This window comes from Callithrix jacchus, chromosome 15 (assembly GCF_049354715.1).
Source record: "Callithrix jacchus isolate 240 chromosome 15, calJac240_pri, whole genome shotgun sequence".
Lineage (NCBI taxonomy): Eukaryota > Metazoa > Chordata > Mammalia > Primates > Cebidae > Callithrix > Callithrix jacchus.
The window spans coordinates 71,480,486-71,495,553 of NC_133516.1; the positions used below are offsets into that span (position 1 = coordinate 71,480,486).

Here is a 15,068-nt window from a genome sequence, read left to right on the forward strand (position 1 = left end):
GCCTCTAGAAGTGGCAGGGAAGGGTGAGGGCCATACCAGAGTTGTCCTCATCCTTCCGGATCTTCAGCTTCACCAGGTCCTCGCACTGCCGCAGGATTTGCACGGCGTCCTCCATGGGGCAATTGTCCAGGCGGATATTGTCGATGGCCAGCAGCTTGTCGCCTGGCTCCAGGGTTCCCGTCCTGCATGATTTGGGGGTAGAGGGGGTGGAAGGAGCCTGGCGCGTGCAGGTGCTGTACCCACTGCTGTTGGCCGCTGCCCCTACCTGTGTGCCACACTGCCTTTCTTGATGTCGGAGATGATCAGGGGCTCCCCTCGCTTCCTGCTGGCTGCTGGAGGAAAAAAGACCATGAAATCAACTTTGGTGGCCTCAGCCTGGGGCGGGGTGGCGAGGTCCAGGGGTCTGAGCGTGGACTCAGAGCCACTGCTCCTACTGACATCCTGGTCCCACTGCTTCCTGGCTGGGTGACCTTGAGCAAATCAGCTCACCTCCTTGTGCTTCAGTTTCCCCCCTGTAAAATGGGGGTGGCACCGTAGACCTCGTGGGAGTGTGGTGAGATTAAACCAGAGAACGCAGGCACAAGATCTAGCATGGTTCTTCCGATGCCAGCCCTTCCTTCCTCCTCCTCAACCCACCCACCAAGCAAACTGTGAGCTCTTTGTGGAGGGGGGCTGTCCGCTTGGTGTCTGTGTCCCCAGCACCTGGCTCAGGGCCAGCACCCAGCCTCTATTGTATGCTTGGGGCAGAGGAGACACAGAAGTGAACAAAACAGACAGGGATCCCTCCCTGCCCTCCTGGAACTGGCACTCCAGTGGCGGCCACAATCAACAACATTTCAAAGTTGGTAAAGTGTGCTGCGAAGAAACCCAAGGGACAGGCCTGTGTCGAGGGCAGTAAATGTTCAGTTGGGTGGTCGGGGAAGGCCTTGTCAAGTGACATTTGGGCAAAGACCTGAAGGAGTCAGGGAAGAAGCCAGAGGAACAGTCTCAGATGCAAAGGCCCAGAGGCAGAAGGAGCAGGTGCAGCAGGGAGCAGCTGGAGGGCTTGAGGGGAGAGTGGGAACATGAGGTCAGAGGTCGTGGAGACCAGAGCACAGAGGGCCTCACTGGGGTCTGAGGCCTTCAGCTCTTACTCAGAATAAGATGGGAGCCACGGGAGGGCTTTGGCCTTTCCCATCCTCACCTATTCTGCATTTCTTTTTCCTTCTGCATTCCTCATTTTCATTCCTTTGACAAACATGAATTAAGCACCTACTGTGTTCCAGGCCTTTGCCGGGCTCTGGGAACACAGTAGGCAGAAAACCAAACCCAGCCTGCATGTTTGTCACTTCCAAAGCTCTCTCGCCAGCCCCTGGGAGACCCACGAGGCCAGGGGACTTCCATTGTGCAGAACGGGAAACTGAGGCTTCGGGAAGCTGGGGTCTTGCCTGAGAGAACACGAAGCTGGGTCCTACAGAAGCCAGTCTCCCCACACCCTTAAGCCTTTCCCCCAGGCTGTGCAGAGTGTCATGCCATGGAAATGCTGGTCCGAGCTAGGCACGCTCTTTTTCCCCAGCAGATGAGCTCGCTTGCTCCCTGGGGCAGGTGGCAGCAGGAGAAGACTTACAGCTAATGGTGATGCCCAGCTCCACGCCACGCTTCTTGGGCAGTTTCACGTGGAAGGTGCCACTGCTCGGGATGACAGACTCTGGAAGGAGATGGACATAGACCGACGTGAGGGCCCAGAGGAGGAGTCTCAGCAAACCCTGGCTCCATGCCCATTCTGGCTGTGCTGGGAGGGACCCCAAAAGTCACAGTCCTAACCCCATCCTGCTGCTTCCTCCCGACAGAGGAGGAAACTGAGGCAGGGTGAGCTGACAGATTTGCTCAAAACAACTGACCTGCTCTAATCAGAGCAGAGTCGGGGCTGGAACCGCCTCAGCCCTGAGAGCTGGTGTGGTGGGTGGGAAGGGAGCTCCCCACAGCCACACAACCCAGTGTGAATCTAGCAAATGTTTCCTGAGCACCTACTATGTGCCAGGCCATGACTGCGTATTTTCATGTTTTCATTTTTCTTGGGCATATGTCTCACCTAACCCGAGTATCACCCCTATAGTGAAAAGATCCTATCCACTATTTACAGGTGGGGAGACAGGGTGGAGGGAGTGCCCTGTCCAAAGCCGCATAGTGTTGAGATCACAGAACCAGAATTCTGATTCAAGCTATTCTTCGAGGTTCTTTACCTAAGACATGCTGAGAAGGAGCTTGGAGTATTTTCAGCTCTCCCTCCCCATCCCCACTTGGTCCTGCCCCACTGCAAAAGTCACCTGGTGTAGAAACTTCTCCCTCCCTCACCAGGGCCTCCCTTCCCACCATAAGCTGCAAAGCCCCTGGGAGAAGGGCCCTGGGCACAGAGGGGGATGGGCAGAGCATTTGCACAGGAAAGGCAGGATAAAGAGAGGAGGGGTGCAGTGCCCTGAAATATGAGGAGGGAGCTCGGGCCACTCACTCACCCGCCACATCAAACTCCACCTCTAACATGACCTTGTGGGCCAGCGCGGCATCCCGCAGGAGCTGGTTGGCTTCCTCCATAGTCCCATCCTCAGTGGCAATGCCGTTGATGGACAGGACTCGGTCCCCCACCTGCAGCAGCCCACACCTGAATGCAGGGGGCCCAGCAGAGAGAAGAGGCTCCATGACAGGTCCGTGGGGAGACAAGAACTCGGTGAAGGGCAGAACTGAACCTGGGCCCCACCTCCTGGCCTGGGGTGACTCTCAGCTCCACCCTGGCCCACCTCTGTATCCTCAGGAATCTGGCTAAGGGCTGGACCTTGCTGGGCCTCGGTTTCTCTGTCTGTTCAATGGGGATGATGCCATGAGCCTTACGAGATGTATATACAGAGGACTCTGACTTAAGGCAGACAGGGGTTCAAGCCCTGGGATTCCATGAGTGAGCTGTGTAATCCTGGACAAGTGGGTCAGCTTCTCTGAGACTCTGAACCTCATCTGTAAAATGGGGCTGGGGCTAGGGCTGATGTGATGGTTAAATGAGACGCCCTTGTGAAGCTAGGGCTTGAGGCTGTGACTCAGTTTCTCCCAGTTGGACGGTGGCAGGCTCAGTATGGAGGGGGCAGCAGGCTCACCTCTCAGCCGGGCTGTCAGGCTCGATGAAGCACACGAGGGGTGGGGAGGACAGGGTCTCGGTGGCGAAGATGCCGCCCTGGAGCTGGAGGCCGAAGCCGCTGAGGGGGTCTCCGCAGAGCACAACCTCCGTGGTCTCTGTGTGCACAATCTGCCCGCCTGGCCCCACGGTGCTGGAGGCCAGCGACACTGTGGGACAAGTGGGCCGCCATTCAGGTAAGCTGCCCCACCAAGGTCTTCCTGCCCGAGCCTGCCCATCCCAGGGCCCAAGGCACTGGAGCCAGAGCACAGGGAAGTGAGAGCCCTGACTCAATCTGGGGTGGGCAGATCACAGCCCACTCTGAGCCTCGGCTTCCTCATCTGAACAATGGGACCGTGATTCCCACCTCATGGGGTGAGGCAAGGACTAGAGAAGACAGTGCCTGGGACTGACTGTCATGCTGTAAAACAGGTTCTGGGGGGCAGTGTTATTTTATTATACTTTGTGCTGTGATCTACTGTAGTGTTTATTATATTACGTCACTCTGCCTTTTGGTGAGAGCTTTATTGAGCTATAATTTATGTACCACCATAGTCACCTGTTTAAAGGCTACAATTCAATGGTCTTTAGTGTATTCACGGTTATACAAACTCACCACAATGCATTTTAGAACATTTCATCGCCTCCAAAAGAAACCCTGTTCCTGGCCGGTCGCGGTGGCTCATGCCTGTAATCCCAGCACTTTAGGAGGCCAAGGCGGGCCGATCACAAGGTCAGGAGTTCGAGACCAGCCTGGCCAAGATGGCAAAACCCCATCTCTACTAAAAATACAGAACACTAGCTGGGCATGGCGGCAGGTGCCTGTAATCCCAGCAACTTATGAAGCTGAGGCAGGAGAATCGCTTGAACCTGGGAGGTGGAGTTTGCAGTGAGCGGAGGTCATACCACTGCACTCCAGACTAGGCAACAGAGTGAGACTCCATCTCAAAAAAATAAATAAAAACCCTGCTCCCTTCAGCCATCACTGCAGATCTTCCCATGTCCCTTAGCTCTAGGCAACCATGAATCTACTTTCATCTCTGGATTTGCCTGTTCTGGGCACTTAATATAAACAGAATCATGCAACATGTGGCCTTTGTGACTGGCTGCTTTTACTTGGCATAATGTTGTCAAGTTCATCCGTGTTGTAGCATGTATCAGAATTTCATTCCTTTTTGTGGCTAATATTCCATTGTATGGATACACCACATTGTTTATCCATTCATCCATTGGTGGATCCTGGGTTCCTTCCACCATTTGGCTACAGTAAATAATGCTACTATGAACATTTATGTACACGTTTGCAGGTGGAGATGACACATGTTTTCATTTCTCTTGGGCATATACCTACGAGTGGAATTGCTCGGTGATATGGCAACTCTATGTTTGACTATTTGATACATAATGTTATTTAATAAATACTGTTTTACATTCCATACATGAAATACATTTGCATCATTAATATGAATCTTGGAGGTCATTTATTATTTACTAAACAAAATCTATTTAGTATTTCATTTTATTACTAATTATATTATTGTGTCATATTATCTTAAGAAATTATATTTTATATTATACATTACAAAATGTGTAATAAATTTTTAGGTATATTGTGTTTTTATATTTATTCATTCATTTGTTTATTATTTATTTTGAGACTGGGTCTCACTCTGTCGTCCAGGGTAGAGTGCAGCAGCACAATCTCGGCTCACTGCAACCTCCGCCTCCGGGGTTCCAGCAATTATCCGCCCCCCAGAGTAGCTGGAATTACAGACATGCATCACCATACCCAGCTAATTTGCTGCATTTTTGATAGAGACAGCGTTTCACCATGTTCACCAGGCTGGTCTTGAACTCGTGGCCTCAAGTGATCTGCCTGCTCAGCCTCCCAAAGTATGGGGATTACAGGCATGAGCCACCACACCCGGCCCTTTTTTTTTTTTGAGACAGAGTTTTGCTCTTGTTACCCAGGCTGGAGTGCAATGGCGCGATCTCGGCTCACCACAACCTCTGCCTCCTGGGATCAGGCAATTCTCCTGCCTCAGCCTCCTGAGTAGCTGGGATTACAGGCACGCGCCACCATGCCCAGCTAGTTTTTTGTATTTTTAGTAGAGACGGGGTTTCACAATGGTGACTAGGATGGTCTCGATCTCTTGACCTCGTCGTGATCCACCTGCCTTAGCCTCCCAAAGTGCTGGGATTACAGGTGTGAGCCACCGCGCCTGGCCCCATTTTTTTACTTTCACTACTATATCCCCAGTGACAAAAATGGTACATAGAAGTCAAATTTTTTGTTGAGTTAATTAATGAGTAATTATCAATAGCAATAATGATAGTGCTTTGTTAGTTACCCATCCTAGGAAGGAGACAGGTAGAGGAGTCGTAAGAGCCTCCAGTCTCCACATCCCCCACCTATGAACCGCATTTCTGCATCTTTTCACCTACACATTCTCAGCTTTGGTGGCCAGGAAAGATGGTTAGTCGAGGTATATTTTGTCTCTCATCTGATTCTGAAATCTGTTTCCCATTTCCCCTTGGCTGCCAGGGAGCATGGAACCATATTTAGCTTCTTTCAGACACCAGGTGACCTGCACTCCTCTCTTCCTTCACCTGGTTCTATCTCAAAAGGCCCAGTTTGATCTTCTATCCTTCCTGGAGGCCTCTGCAGCTCATGTGGCACGAGGCTGAGGACACTTTCTGCATCAACAAAGGAAAGACTCTTCCCAAGATGGGTTTCAACATTTTAGGCATTATTGTGTCTGTTGCTTCCACATGTCTCCTGCCTCATCATTCACCACTATTTGTCTTCTATTGATTTACTTTTCCTAATATGTAAATACCTTCATTTCAAAAGGGAAATTTTGAATAACAAATAAGTGGATGAGTAAGACTGGAAATGATTACATTCTGGACAGCTAGAGTCTCAGGCCTGTGTCTTTGTCTTAGGGGAAATTAACAAATGGCAGAGAGGTGGTAAGGATATAGTAGTGCAACATCGAGGCTTTATTGGCGAATGACTCAGGACTGAATGGCCAGAAATGTGAAATCTTCATGCAAATCTGAAAAGACACCCTTTCCTCAAGATACTTTATCACCAAGTCTTAGGAATTTTTCATAATAAGAATACAAGAGCAAAAGTGTACAAGGTAGCTGGCACCCCTCAGTAGTGCTCTTGTGCGGTGTGCAACCTGCCCAACCACCCATGACAGCCTGGTGCTTCACTCATGTTATTTGACATTCCCACGTGTACGCCTGGGGCTCTGCCCAAAAATACTTCCTGTCATCCCTGCGTACACCGTTTGGCAAGCCCCACTCTCAGACATACAGGCAGCCCAAAGAGGAGGGAAGAGACCACGGCTTACATGAGCTCTTGTGTTCCCTTCTTCGCTGTCTCCTCCGCCCTATCGTAGTTCGGGGACTCATGGGCTGGGATCCACGAGGAAGGGTGCTGGGGTTGTTGCAGGAAAAGGCATGGTTCAAGGTCGGTGAGGAAAAGGGAGTTGAAGACAAGGCTGGGGAGATCAGAGCACAGCACCATGAACTCCAGCAGAGCCCCCTTCACCCCTCATACAGTGGGTCCCGACCACAGGGAGAGATGGGATGCCTTCCCCTTTCATATCAGTTACTCATTGTGTGACTCAGGCAAGTCTCTTTCCTCTCTGGGCCTCAAAGACTGCAGGGTTTCCACAGACCCTGTAAAACTCGGCTGCTAGGGACAGGGGCCAATCTTGCCACTGACATGCTAGAAGACACTGGGGCAGGCCACCTAATCTCTCTCTCTCTTTTTTTTTTTTTTTCCGAGTTGAGGTCTCGCTCCGTCACCCAGCTTGAAGTGTAGCAGTGTGATCTTGACTCACTGCAGCCTCAACCTCCCAGGCTGAAGCAATCCTCCCACCTCAGCCTCCCGTGGCTGGGACCACAGGTGCACACCAGCACATTCAGCTCCCTAATCTCTGAGTCTGAGTTTCCTTCCCTTAGACAATAGGCAACACCCCCTCCCTAGGAAAGGCTACAGGACTGGCTGAGCTACAGTGGGGCAGGCACATTACATCGACTTTGGTCCTGGCCAGCAGGTGTGGCCCAGGTGGGCATCCTGCAGTGCCCAGGCCGGGGGCTGTGGCAGGAGGGCACGCAGGGGTCCCAGCGGTGCGGCTGCTCGCTCCTCTGCACTTTCACTGTAGCCAGCGGAGAAAGAGGAAAGAGAGGTGCAGGCGTTAGTGGCTGAGCATACTATGAAGCCAGGAAAGCAGGAACCAGAAGATCCTCACGCTTCCCCTGAGCCAGGCAAGGGATTTAGTATTCTGCTCACGTGTCCTGGACACCCACGATGTGCCGGGCACTGTGTTCAGAGTACAGCTGCTGCCATATAGCAGCAGCTGAGAGGCAGGGACAGGAAAGGGAGAGGAGGCCAGGCCGAGGCCCACAGCTGGGAGGTGGTGGAGCAGGGATTTGAACACAGGCATCCTGCCCTGGAGCCAGAGAGGTTTACGGCTGTGAGTGCTGCCCATGAAGTTTCTCCAAGGAAGAACTGGTGAGGAGTGCAGCTGGCAGGCGGTGTCCAGCCGCAGCACTTTGGGGCTCTGCAGTGGCCCTGCAGCCCAGGCAGCCTCAGCCAGCGGCTGAGGGCCAAGGGGACTAGGGCCTGGCCTATTTGCCCCACACTGGACTCTCCGGGACAGCCTTTGCTCCAGGGCTCCCTGCGGGGTTGGCCAAGGCTAAAGTGCACCACGGGCTGAGGCTGCTCCTCCTTCCCAGGCTACAACCCTTCCCAGCCTTATCCCCAGTGAATTCTTCGCACTCCTGCTCTAACAAGTTCCCAGGGAGCCCCCCAGGCCCTCTGGGAGACCCTGCTTCCTCCACCTGACCCTCCAAACTGGCCACCATACCACACCTCTTCGCAGACTGCCCAGGCCAACTCTCCTGCTGCAGGCTGTGTGGTCTAGTGTGTGCAAAGATGGACAGGTGAGGACTCAACTGTCTCAGCCCGTTGACTCTGTCTCCTTGGGCTACATCTCCACAGGCCCCCTCCCCAGGGCTTGGCCCGCTCTGGAGCCAGTTGCCTGGGTCAAATCCCAGCTCTGTCACTGATCAACTGTGGGACCTAGAGGAGTCACTTGGCCTGTCTGCACCTCAGTGTTATTATCTGTAAAATGAGACCGAGAGAGTGGCCACCTCCTAGGGTAATGGGGAGGGTTAGAATGAGTTAATAATACAACATGCTTAGAGCAGCGCCTGGCACTTAGTAGAAGCTCAGTTAATGAGAGGCCGGGGGTTTTAAGCGGATGTGTAGCCTTGCAATGTGACCTCAACTTTTCCTGTAAACTGGGAGGACAGCAGGACTAACCTCAGAGAGGTGTCATGCAGAAGAAATGAGGTGTGCAGGCCACAGCACCAAACCTGGCACACAGCAGAGGCTTAACAAATGGTACAAGAATGAATGACACTGTTCCAAGCCCAAACGTCACCCAGATCAGCCCCTGGACTGTGTCTCAGTGGGGATTTTTCAGAAGCTGGCAGAGACCATAGAGATGGACTCTCCCCAAGGACTGTCCCCCAGTCAGATGTGGGGGATTCTGTTCTCTTCCAGAAGGTGGGGTGGCCGACTCCTTCTTCACCTTCTAGCTCTGCCCTTAGGGCTGGGATTCATAGGCCTGGACTATGCCCTGTCCTTTATCTCCTTCAGCCTCCCCCATGTCTGTGCATTCCAGGTACTCCCTCCCTTTTATAGATGAGGTGACTGAGACTCAGAGAGGAAAAGGCACTTGTCCAGCTGCTGGGAGCAAAGATGGGATTTGTACTTGAGGCCCAAGTTTTGGGCTGCTGGAGGTGCTTTCCTGCCCTGAGCTGAAAGCAGCTTCTCTGTGGCCACCCTCCACCCTGACCCTGGCCCCAGCTGTGCCCTCTGGACCCCCAGGCCACCCACTTCCTCTGCTCTTGGAAATGCCCAGAACCCAGCTCCCTGCTCATAGCTGGGAGACCCCAACTCTCCACAGGAGAAACTCCAGGCCCTCTCTACCTTCCCAGCTGCCTCCTCTGGCTCTGCTGAGGGCCCCTGAGAAGAGCCCAGGATGCAAGCTCTGCAGCACATAGCATAGGACTGTTCCCTCCCTCATTCTAGCCCTTATACTCCTATTAATGCAACCAGTATAAAATCAGCTTTGGGGGTATCTATGCCAGCAGACTCAATTCAAACCCCCAAGTTGTTTCTCTGCCCCACCTTCCCACCCTCAGTTGCTGCTCTTGATAGTTTGAGCTTCTCTGTGCAAATGAACTTTGTTCTAGTATATTTTAGCCTGCTCCTCCCAGCCTGCCCAGGGCTGGGGTCCCAGGCCTCTCAGGCCTCATGACTGCCCAGATTTGGGCCCTGAGATCTGCTGAGGGGACCTACCTGCCTCTGAGGGCCTCAGTGGCCGCTGACTCTGGGGCACAGGCAGGATCTCCAGCCGCACCTTCTCCGACACACTGGCCAGGAGCTTGGTGGCCTCAAGTAACGAGCAGTGTTCTGTGCTGGTGCCATCGATGGACAGGATATGGTCTCCAGAGTGCAGGGCTCCGCTCCTGGCCAGGCAGGGGAGTGAAGCGGGAGGCTGGGCCAAGGCCAGACAAAGCTCTGGGCCACCTCTCCCCTACACACACCTCCACGGTGGCAGCACCCAGAGTGCGCCTCACCTGTCCACTACACTGGCTGGCTTGATGCGGTCAATGGTGATGACCGACTTGTTCCGGTGGGAGGTGGTGGTAAGCGAGATTCCCAGGGCAGACCCTGGCGTCTTGACTATTTCCACCATCAAGGGTCCTGAAGCATTGGCCACCGTGTCTGGGACAATGGAGAAAAAAAGTTTGAAACACACATATCAAGCACTTTCCTCCCCAGCTTCACTCTGCTATCCTGATTTAACCCTTGCTGCCCAGAAGGAACTGTTTTACCCATTGATTAATATAATTTTTTAATGCTTTTTTTTCTTTGTTCTTTTTTCTTCTACCAAATGTTATATCCATTTGACAGACAAGAAAAGTGAGGTGCAGAGAGACAAAGGCCTTTTCCAGGTTCACACGGCCACTTAGTGGAGGAGGGGCAGGAGTTCATGTCTGCAGGGCTGTGATCCCAGGGCTCTGCTGGGTGATAGGGATTTGCTTGTGTTTAAAGAGCCTGCGGTATACCAGCACTAAACTGTAGGGTTCACTACAATCCATCCCCATCTCAGAAAATGGCACCTCCGTTAATACACCCAGTGGTTGGACATCAAAACCTTGGCAGCACCCTTCGCTCCTGCCCTTGCCCGCCATGTCCAAATTTCAGCAGATCAGGCCAGCTGGACTGTCATCACATTTCCTGAATCCCATGGCTTCTCCCCTCCTCGGCCACCAGCCTGGTCCAGTCACTTGGCTCTTGCTTGGACAGCTGCTGCCACTTCCTATGGCCTCTCAGCTTCCACCTCGCCCTGCTCTGCCCTCACCTCCTTTCATTCACCTGTGACCAACCATGCCGGCCGCGGCCATGCTCCTGCCTCAGGGCCTTTGCACTTACTGTTCCACCCTCCTGGAATGCTGTTCCTGGACATTCCTTCCCTTATTCATTCCCTCACTCCCCTAGTTAGAGAGCAATTCCCAAGCCTTTCCCATCTCTCCATATCTCTCCCCTGCCTCTTTTCTTTTTTCTTTTTTGGAGACAGAGTATCACTCTGTCACCTAGGCTGGAGTGCAGTGGCACGATCTTGACTCACCGCAACCTCCACCTCCTGGGTTCAAGTGAGTCTCCTGCCTGGGACTATAGGCACACACCACCATGCCCAGCTAATTTTTTGTATTTTTAGTAGGGACAGGGTTTCCCCATGTTGGCCGGATGGTCTCGATCTCTTGACCTCATAATCCGCTCACCTCAGCCTCCCAACATGCTGGGATTACAGGCCTGAGCCACCACGCCTGGCTTCCTCTTTTCTTTTTTTTTCACAGCACTTACTGCCATCTGACATACACTATATCTTATCTGTTCTGGATACTGTCCTCTTCCCACCAGAATGTCAGCTCCGTGAGCACAGAGACCTCAACTCTGTTGTTCTAGGCTGGATCCCAGCACATCAAACAATGCCTATTAGTGCCCAGAAGGCTGTGACTGGCCCAAGGTCATGCAGCCTTTGCCTTGGTGAAGATCCACGGCCACTGCCCCCTCCCCAATCCTCAGCCTCCTCCTGCCCCAACCCGCACACCCAGGCCCCCAACTCACCAGGGGTGGCCACATCATACTCCACCTGGAAAAGTGCCTCGTGGCTGCACTGCCGCAGGGTGGCCAGGGCGGTGGCATGGCTGGCCCCATGCAGTGGGATCCCATCAACGCTGAGCAGCCTGTCACCCACCTTCAGGGAGCCCTCCCTGCAGGGAAAGGCCGGTCATCAGCCTGGCCCAGCAGCAGCACTGGGCACAGCCTCTCTGAGAGGGTGCTGGGAAGGGGCCGTGGAGGACAAAGGAAGCAGGGAGTGGATGGAGGAGGAAGGGGAGGAGGGCATGGGTGAAGGGGCTCATGAGTGAGTGAAAGAATGAGCCACTTCAGGAGTGGGGAGCTTCATGAAGCAAGTGGGGGTGAAGACAGGAGGGGGCAGTTCTGCTGTCTGCCACTCCTCCAGGTGCATAGTAATTCACAGACTCAGCGCAGAACCCTGAAATGTCTGACCTGGGGGTGCCCTTCAAGCACCCCACCAACTCCTCCCCCAGGGACAAAGGAGAGCACCAGGGCCCAGGGAAGGTGCAAGCTGTGCCCAGGCCACACAGCATTGGGGCGGTGGGGGGTCTGAGGCATCCTGGTCACTTCCCATCGCTCCACCCTCACCCTGGTTTCTCAGCAGTGATTCTGGCCTGATGACAACCGGCGGGTGCCTGGGAAAGAACTCAGCAGGGGCCAGGGGAGGGGCCCTAGCAGGGTTCAGCTCGGTTTGGGTCACATCCCCAGCCTGGAATGCCTCTCCCAACAGGTGGCCAAAGCTATTCTGGGGGGTTCTATGAATAGCTCATCACAGGGCCCTGTCCCAAGGACTGATTTAGATTTCTGACAAGGCCATTCCAGGCTTCTCTTAAAATGGCCAGGAATCTCCCACTGAGGAGGTCAGAGGATCAGGGGCTGGAAACTGGACATGTTCTTTCCCCACATTCTCTCCTCCTGGCCCTTCTGGGCCGGGGCTGAGCTGGGCAGATCAGCCAAGACCCAGGAGACTGAGTCACATGCAGCCACAGCAGCGGCCAATCAGCGTGACCCCAAATCTCTCACAGCAACTCTTTGGGACCATTCCACAGAAGGGAAAACTAAAGAGCAGGAAAGGGAAGAACGACACAAAGGCTGCCCCTCCCCAACCACCCCAACCCCCAAGACAGTAGGATGTTGGGGTAGAAAGAGCTCGAGCTCCACCAGCACCCCAGCTCCACCAACTCCCTGAATGACGCTGGGCAGGGAGTATCCTCTCAGGACCCCAGTCTCTCATCTGGGGAAGAGGCATGGTGGCCCTGCTCTGCCTTCTTCGAAGGGTAGTTGGGGCATGCAGTGTGTGGATTGCTTGTGCCTCGCTCACCTGTCGGCAGGGCCACCGGGCCGCACGTAGGTCAGGACAAGTGGGCGGGACTTGTGCCCATCTTCATGGGCACCTCCTGGACAGGATTTGACAAGAGGCAGGAATCATCCACCCACCCCTTCCCTGACATCCAGAGCCCCCCACACAGCCCCTGAGCAGTTTCCTTCAATAAAACCTGTTTGAGGACCTTGTCCTTGCTATTCCTGGACCCTCTTATGAGATACCAACAATAAATCCCCCCACCAAGAGATGGTGCAGGGGTGGGTAGCATGGCCAAAGTCCTCTCTCGGTTAAATGGTTTGCTTCCCTTCCTGTGACCTCATCTTATTTCCCCTCTTCCCTGATCTCCAGGAAGCTCCCAACTTTGTTCTCGATCGCTGTCGCAGCTTTCGTCATCACTTTCCCATACAACTTTCTCCTCTCACTCTCCCCAACCAAGCACACTGCATTGCTTGGTAAATTTTCCCATTTAATACTGACCTTGATGGTCCTGTGCTCCTTAAAGTCAGAACTGAGATATAATGACATTCAAAGCAAAACAGTGCACACATGGAATTAACATTAGCCTCTTTCTTTCTGCCCCAATACCAAGGGCAATTCTTTCACTGACCTCTAAGGACAAAGCCAAAGCTATTGCCCTCCTTGTAGAGGGAGACGTCCACTGTCTTTGAAATGATCCTTGGGTTATTCTCAGGAGCTGGGGAGAAATGGAGGGCTCCTTTGAGTCCCTCAGTCGCATCTCCAGGCTAGCAGATGTGCCCAAAGCTCATTCCAGGAGAGCTGGGAGATCATCACAGAGATTACAGGGAGGGTGAACCCTTGCCCATTTTACAGGTAGAACAAGTGAGGCTTAGAGGGATCCTCTTCCCTAATCCCACTTAGTCTACCACTGAGACAGAGGAAAGGGCCTGCCCACACTCACAGAGATGACAGCAGAACTCAGGCTTGAGTCCACGGCTGGTAGGCTCGGGCCAGGGTTGAATTCCAGACAGTTCCTCCCACTTCACCACTTTAGACCAACCTTGAAAACCCCGGGCTAGGTGAAACCCCACGTCACCATTACTTACTGCCGGGCAGTGGAGCTTGGGCGGGGTAGGTCAGGGAACAACTTACTCAGCTAATGTTTCCAAAACCTTCCCCACTAAAGGAAAAGCATCTGGAAACTAAATATGTAAAATGGCAATGGCTATAAAGTCCCACCACCTCCTGGTGACAGCATACTGCGGTTGTAGGCTAAGCCTCCAGATGAGGTATGGATGCTCATGGCCAGTCACCAGGTTCCACCCACTCCGTCTGGCACTATCCCCACCACCCAGGCCCTGGTGGGGAGGCAGCCATGTCCACCCGCAACCGAGGCAGTGGAGAAAGTTCCCCGTCCAAGGGCACCCACCGGGCGGGGGCAGCTCATACTCCACCTCCAGCACCACGCGCTCGCCCACATTCTTGAGCAGGGTGATGATCTCATCATGGCGGAGCCTGGTCAGGTGGATCCCATTCACAGACCGAATGTAGTCACCGACATTCAGCAGATCACTCCTGGAGCAGGGAGGCCAGGGCACACATGGTGACAGGCGCTGGCCGGTGCAGTCCTGGCATTCACACCCACCCTCCTGTGGAATCCTCATTTCTCAAGTGCGGAAGCTGAGGCTCAGAGAGGTCAGACACTTGTCCAGGGTCACATAGCGAGTCAGAGAGTGTGGAGCCTGATGCCCAGGACCCAGGCTTTCCCCCTACACTGGTCTGTCTGCTTTTCCTTGCGTGTGTGTGGGTGTCTCAGACGAGCCTGCAGAGTGGCCAGATCATCACATCCTTTGCCACTCCCTAACGCTCCTTCTGGCTTCTCACCACCAACCTTCCTTCTCTGCAATTAGATATTTATCTGCACCTGCCTTTCGCAAGGCCCAGGGAGGCAGTGACCGAGAGACTAAGTCCCAGGCCTCGCCTTCCAAAGGAGCCACAGGGGTAAATGACAGGGGAATCAGGGTAATGCATGCAGAAATGTGCTTGCGGGGCTGCAGGAACAGAGCAGTGCAACTGCCTTGGCCTGGGGTCAGGGAGAGCTTTCTGGAGGCAGTGACCTCTGTGTTGAGTGTGGAGGGGTAAAGAGGTGTTTGACAGGAGGATGCTGTGGGGAACAGGATTTCGGACATAGGGGACTGCATATGCAAAGGCCTGGAGGGCAGGTATGGCCTGGTGACCGGGAGGTGCTAGGGCCAAATCCCTGGTAGAAAAGAAAAGAGAAGAAGCCAGGGCCTAGAATTACAGCCTCCATTGGAGGCCTTCCCTCTGCACACACCAAGCTGATGGATGCTCCTGAAAACAGCTGCCTGATAGCTTTGCCTAAGGCCTTAAGTACATTTTCCACTGGGCCT

At 53.7% G+C, this 15,068-nt stretch overlaps 1 protein-coding gene across 37 annotated transcripts in view; it reads right to left on the reverse strand.

The window, feature by feature from the left end:
* GRIP2 (glutamate receptor interacting protein 2) overlaps positions 1–15,068 on the reverse strand; it is a 109,853-nt gene that overhangs the window by 19,005 nt on the left and 75,780 nt on the right. For 11 of the 37 annotated variants that reach the window (XR_013527516.1, XR_013527518.1, XM_078351711.1 and 8 more), the window contains exons 4-16: positions 14,087–14,232; positions 13,307–13,393; positions 12,697–12,772; positions 11,364–11,509; positions 9,809–9,956; positions 9,528–9,697; positions 7,189–7,314; positions 6,502–6,651; positions 3,123–3,309; positions 2,493–2,638; positions 1,607–1,687; positions 266–332; positions 37–182 (exon numbers count right to left, since the gene is read on the reverse strand). Coding sequence is in view for 33 of the 37 variants with exons in the window: in XM_078351711.1 (XP_078207837.1) it covers positions 37–182; positions 266–332; positions 1,607–1,687; positions 2,493–2,638; positions 3,123–3,309; positions 6,502–6,651; positions 7,189–7,314; positions 9,528–9,697; positions 9,809–9,956; positions 11,364–11,509; positions 12,697–12,772; positions 13,307–13,393; positions 14,087–14,232 (1,676 nt within the window). In the remaining 4 variants the exon portion in view is untranslated. Of the gene's footprint in view, positions 1–36; positions 183–265; positions 333–1,606; positions 1,688–2,492; positions 2,639–3,122; positions 3,310–6,501; positions 6,652–7,188; positions 7,315–9,527; positions 9,698–9,808; positions 9,957–11,363; positions 11,510–12,696; positions 12,773–13,306; positions 13,394–13,618; positions 13,733–14,086; positions 14,233–15,068 lie in introns of all 37 variants that reach the window. The other 26 variants (XR_013527515.1, XM_035273747.3, XM_035273744.3 and 23 more) reach the window with 6 other exon arrangements.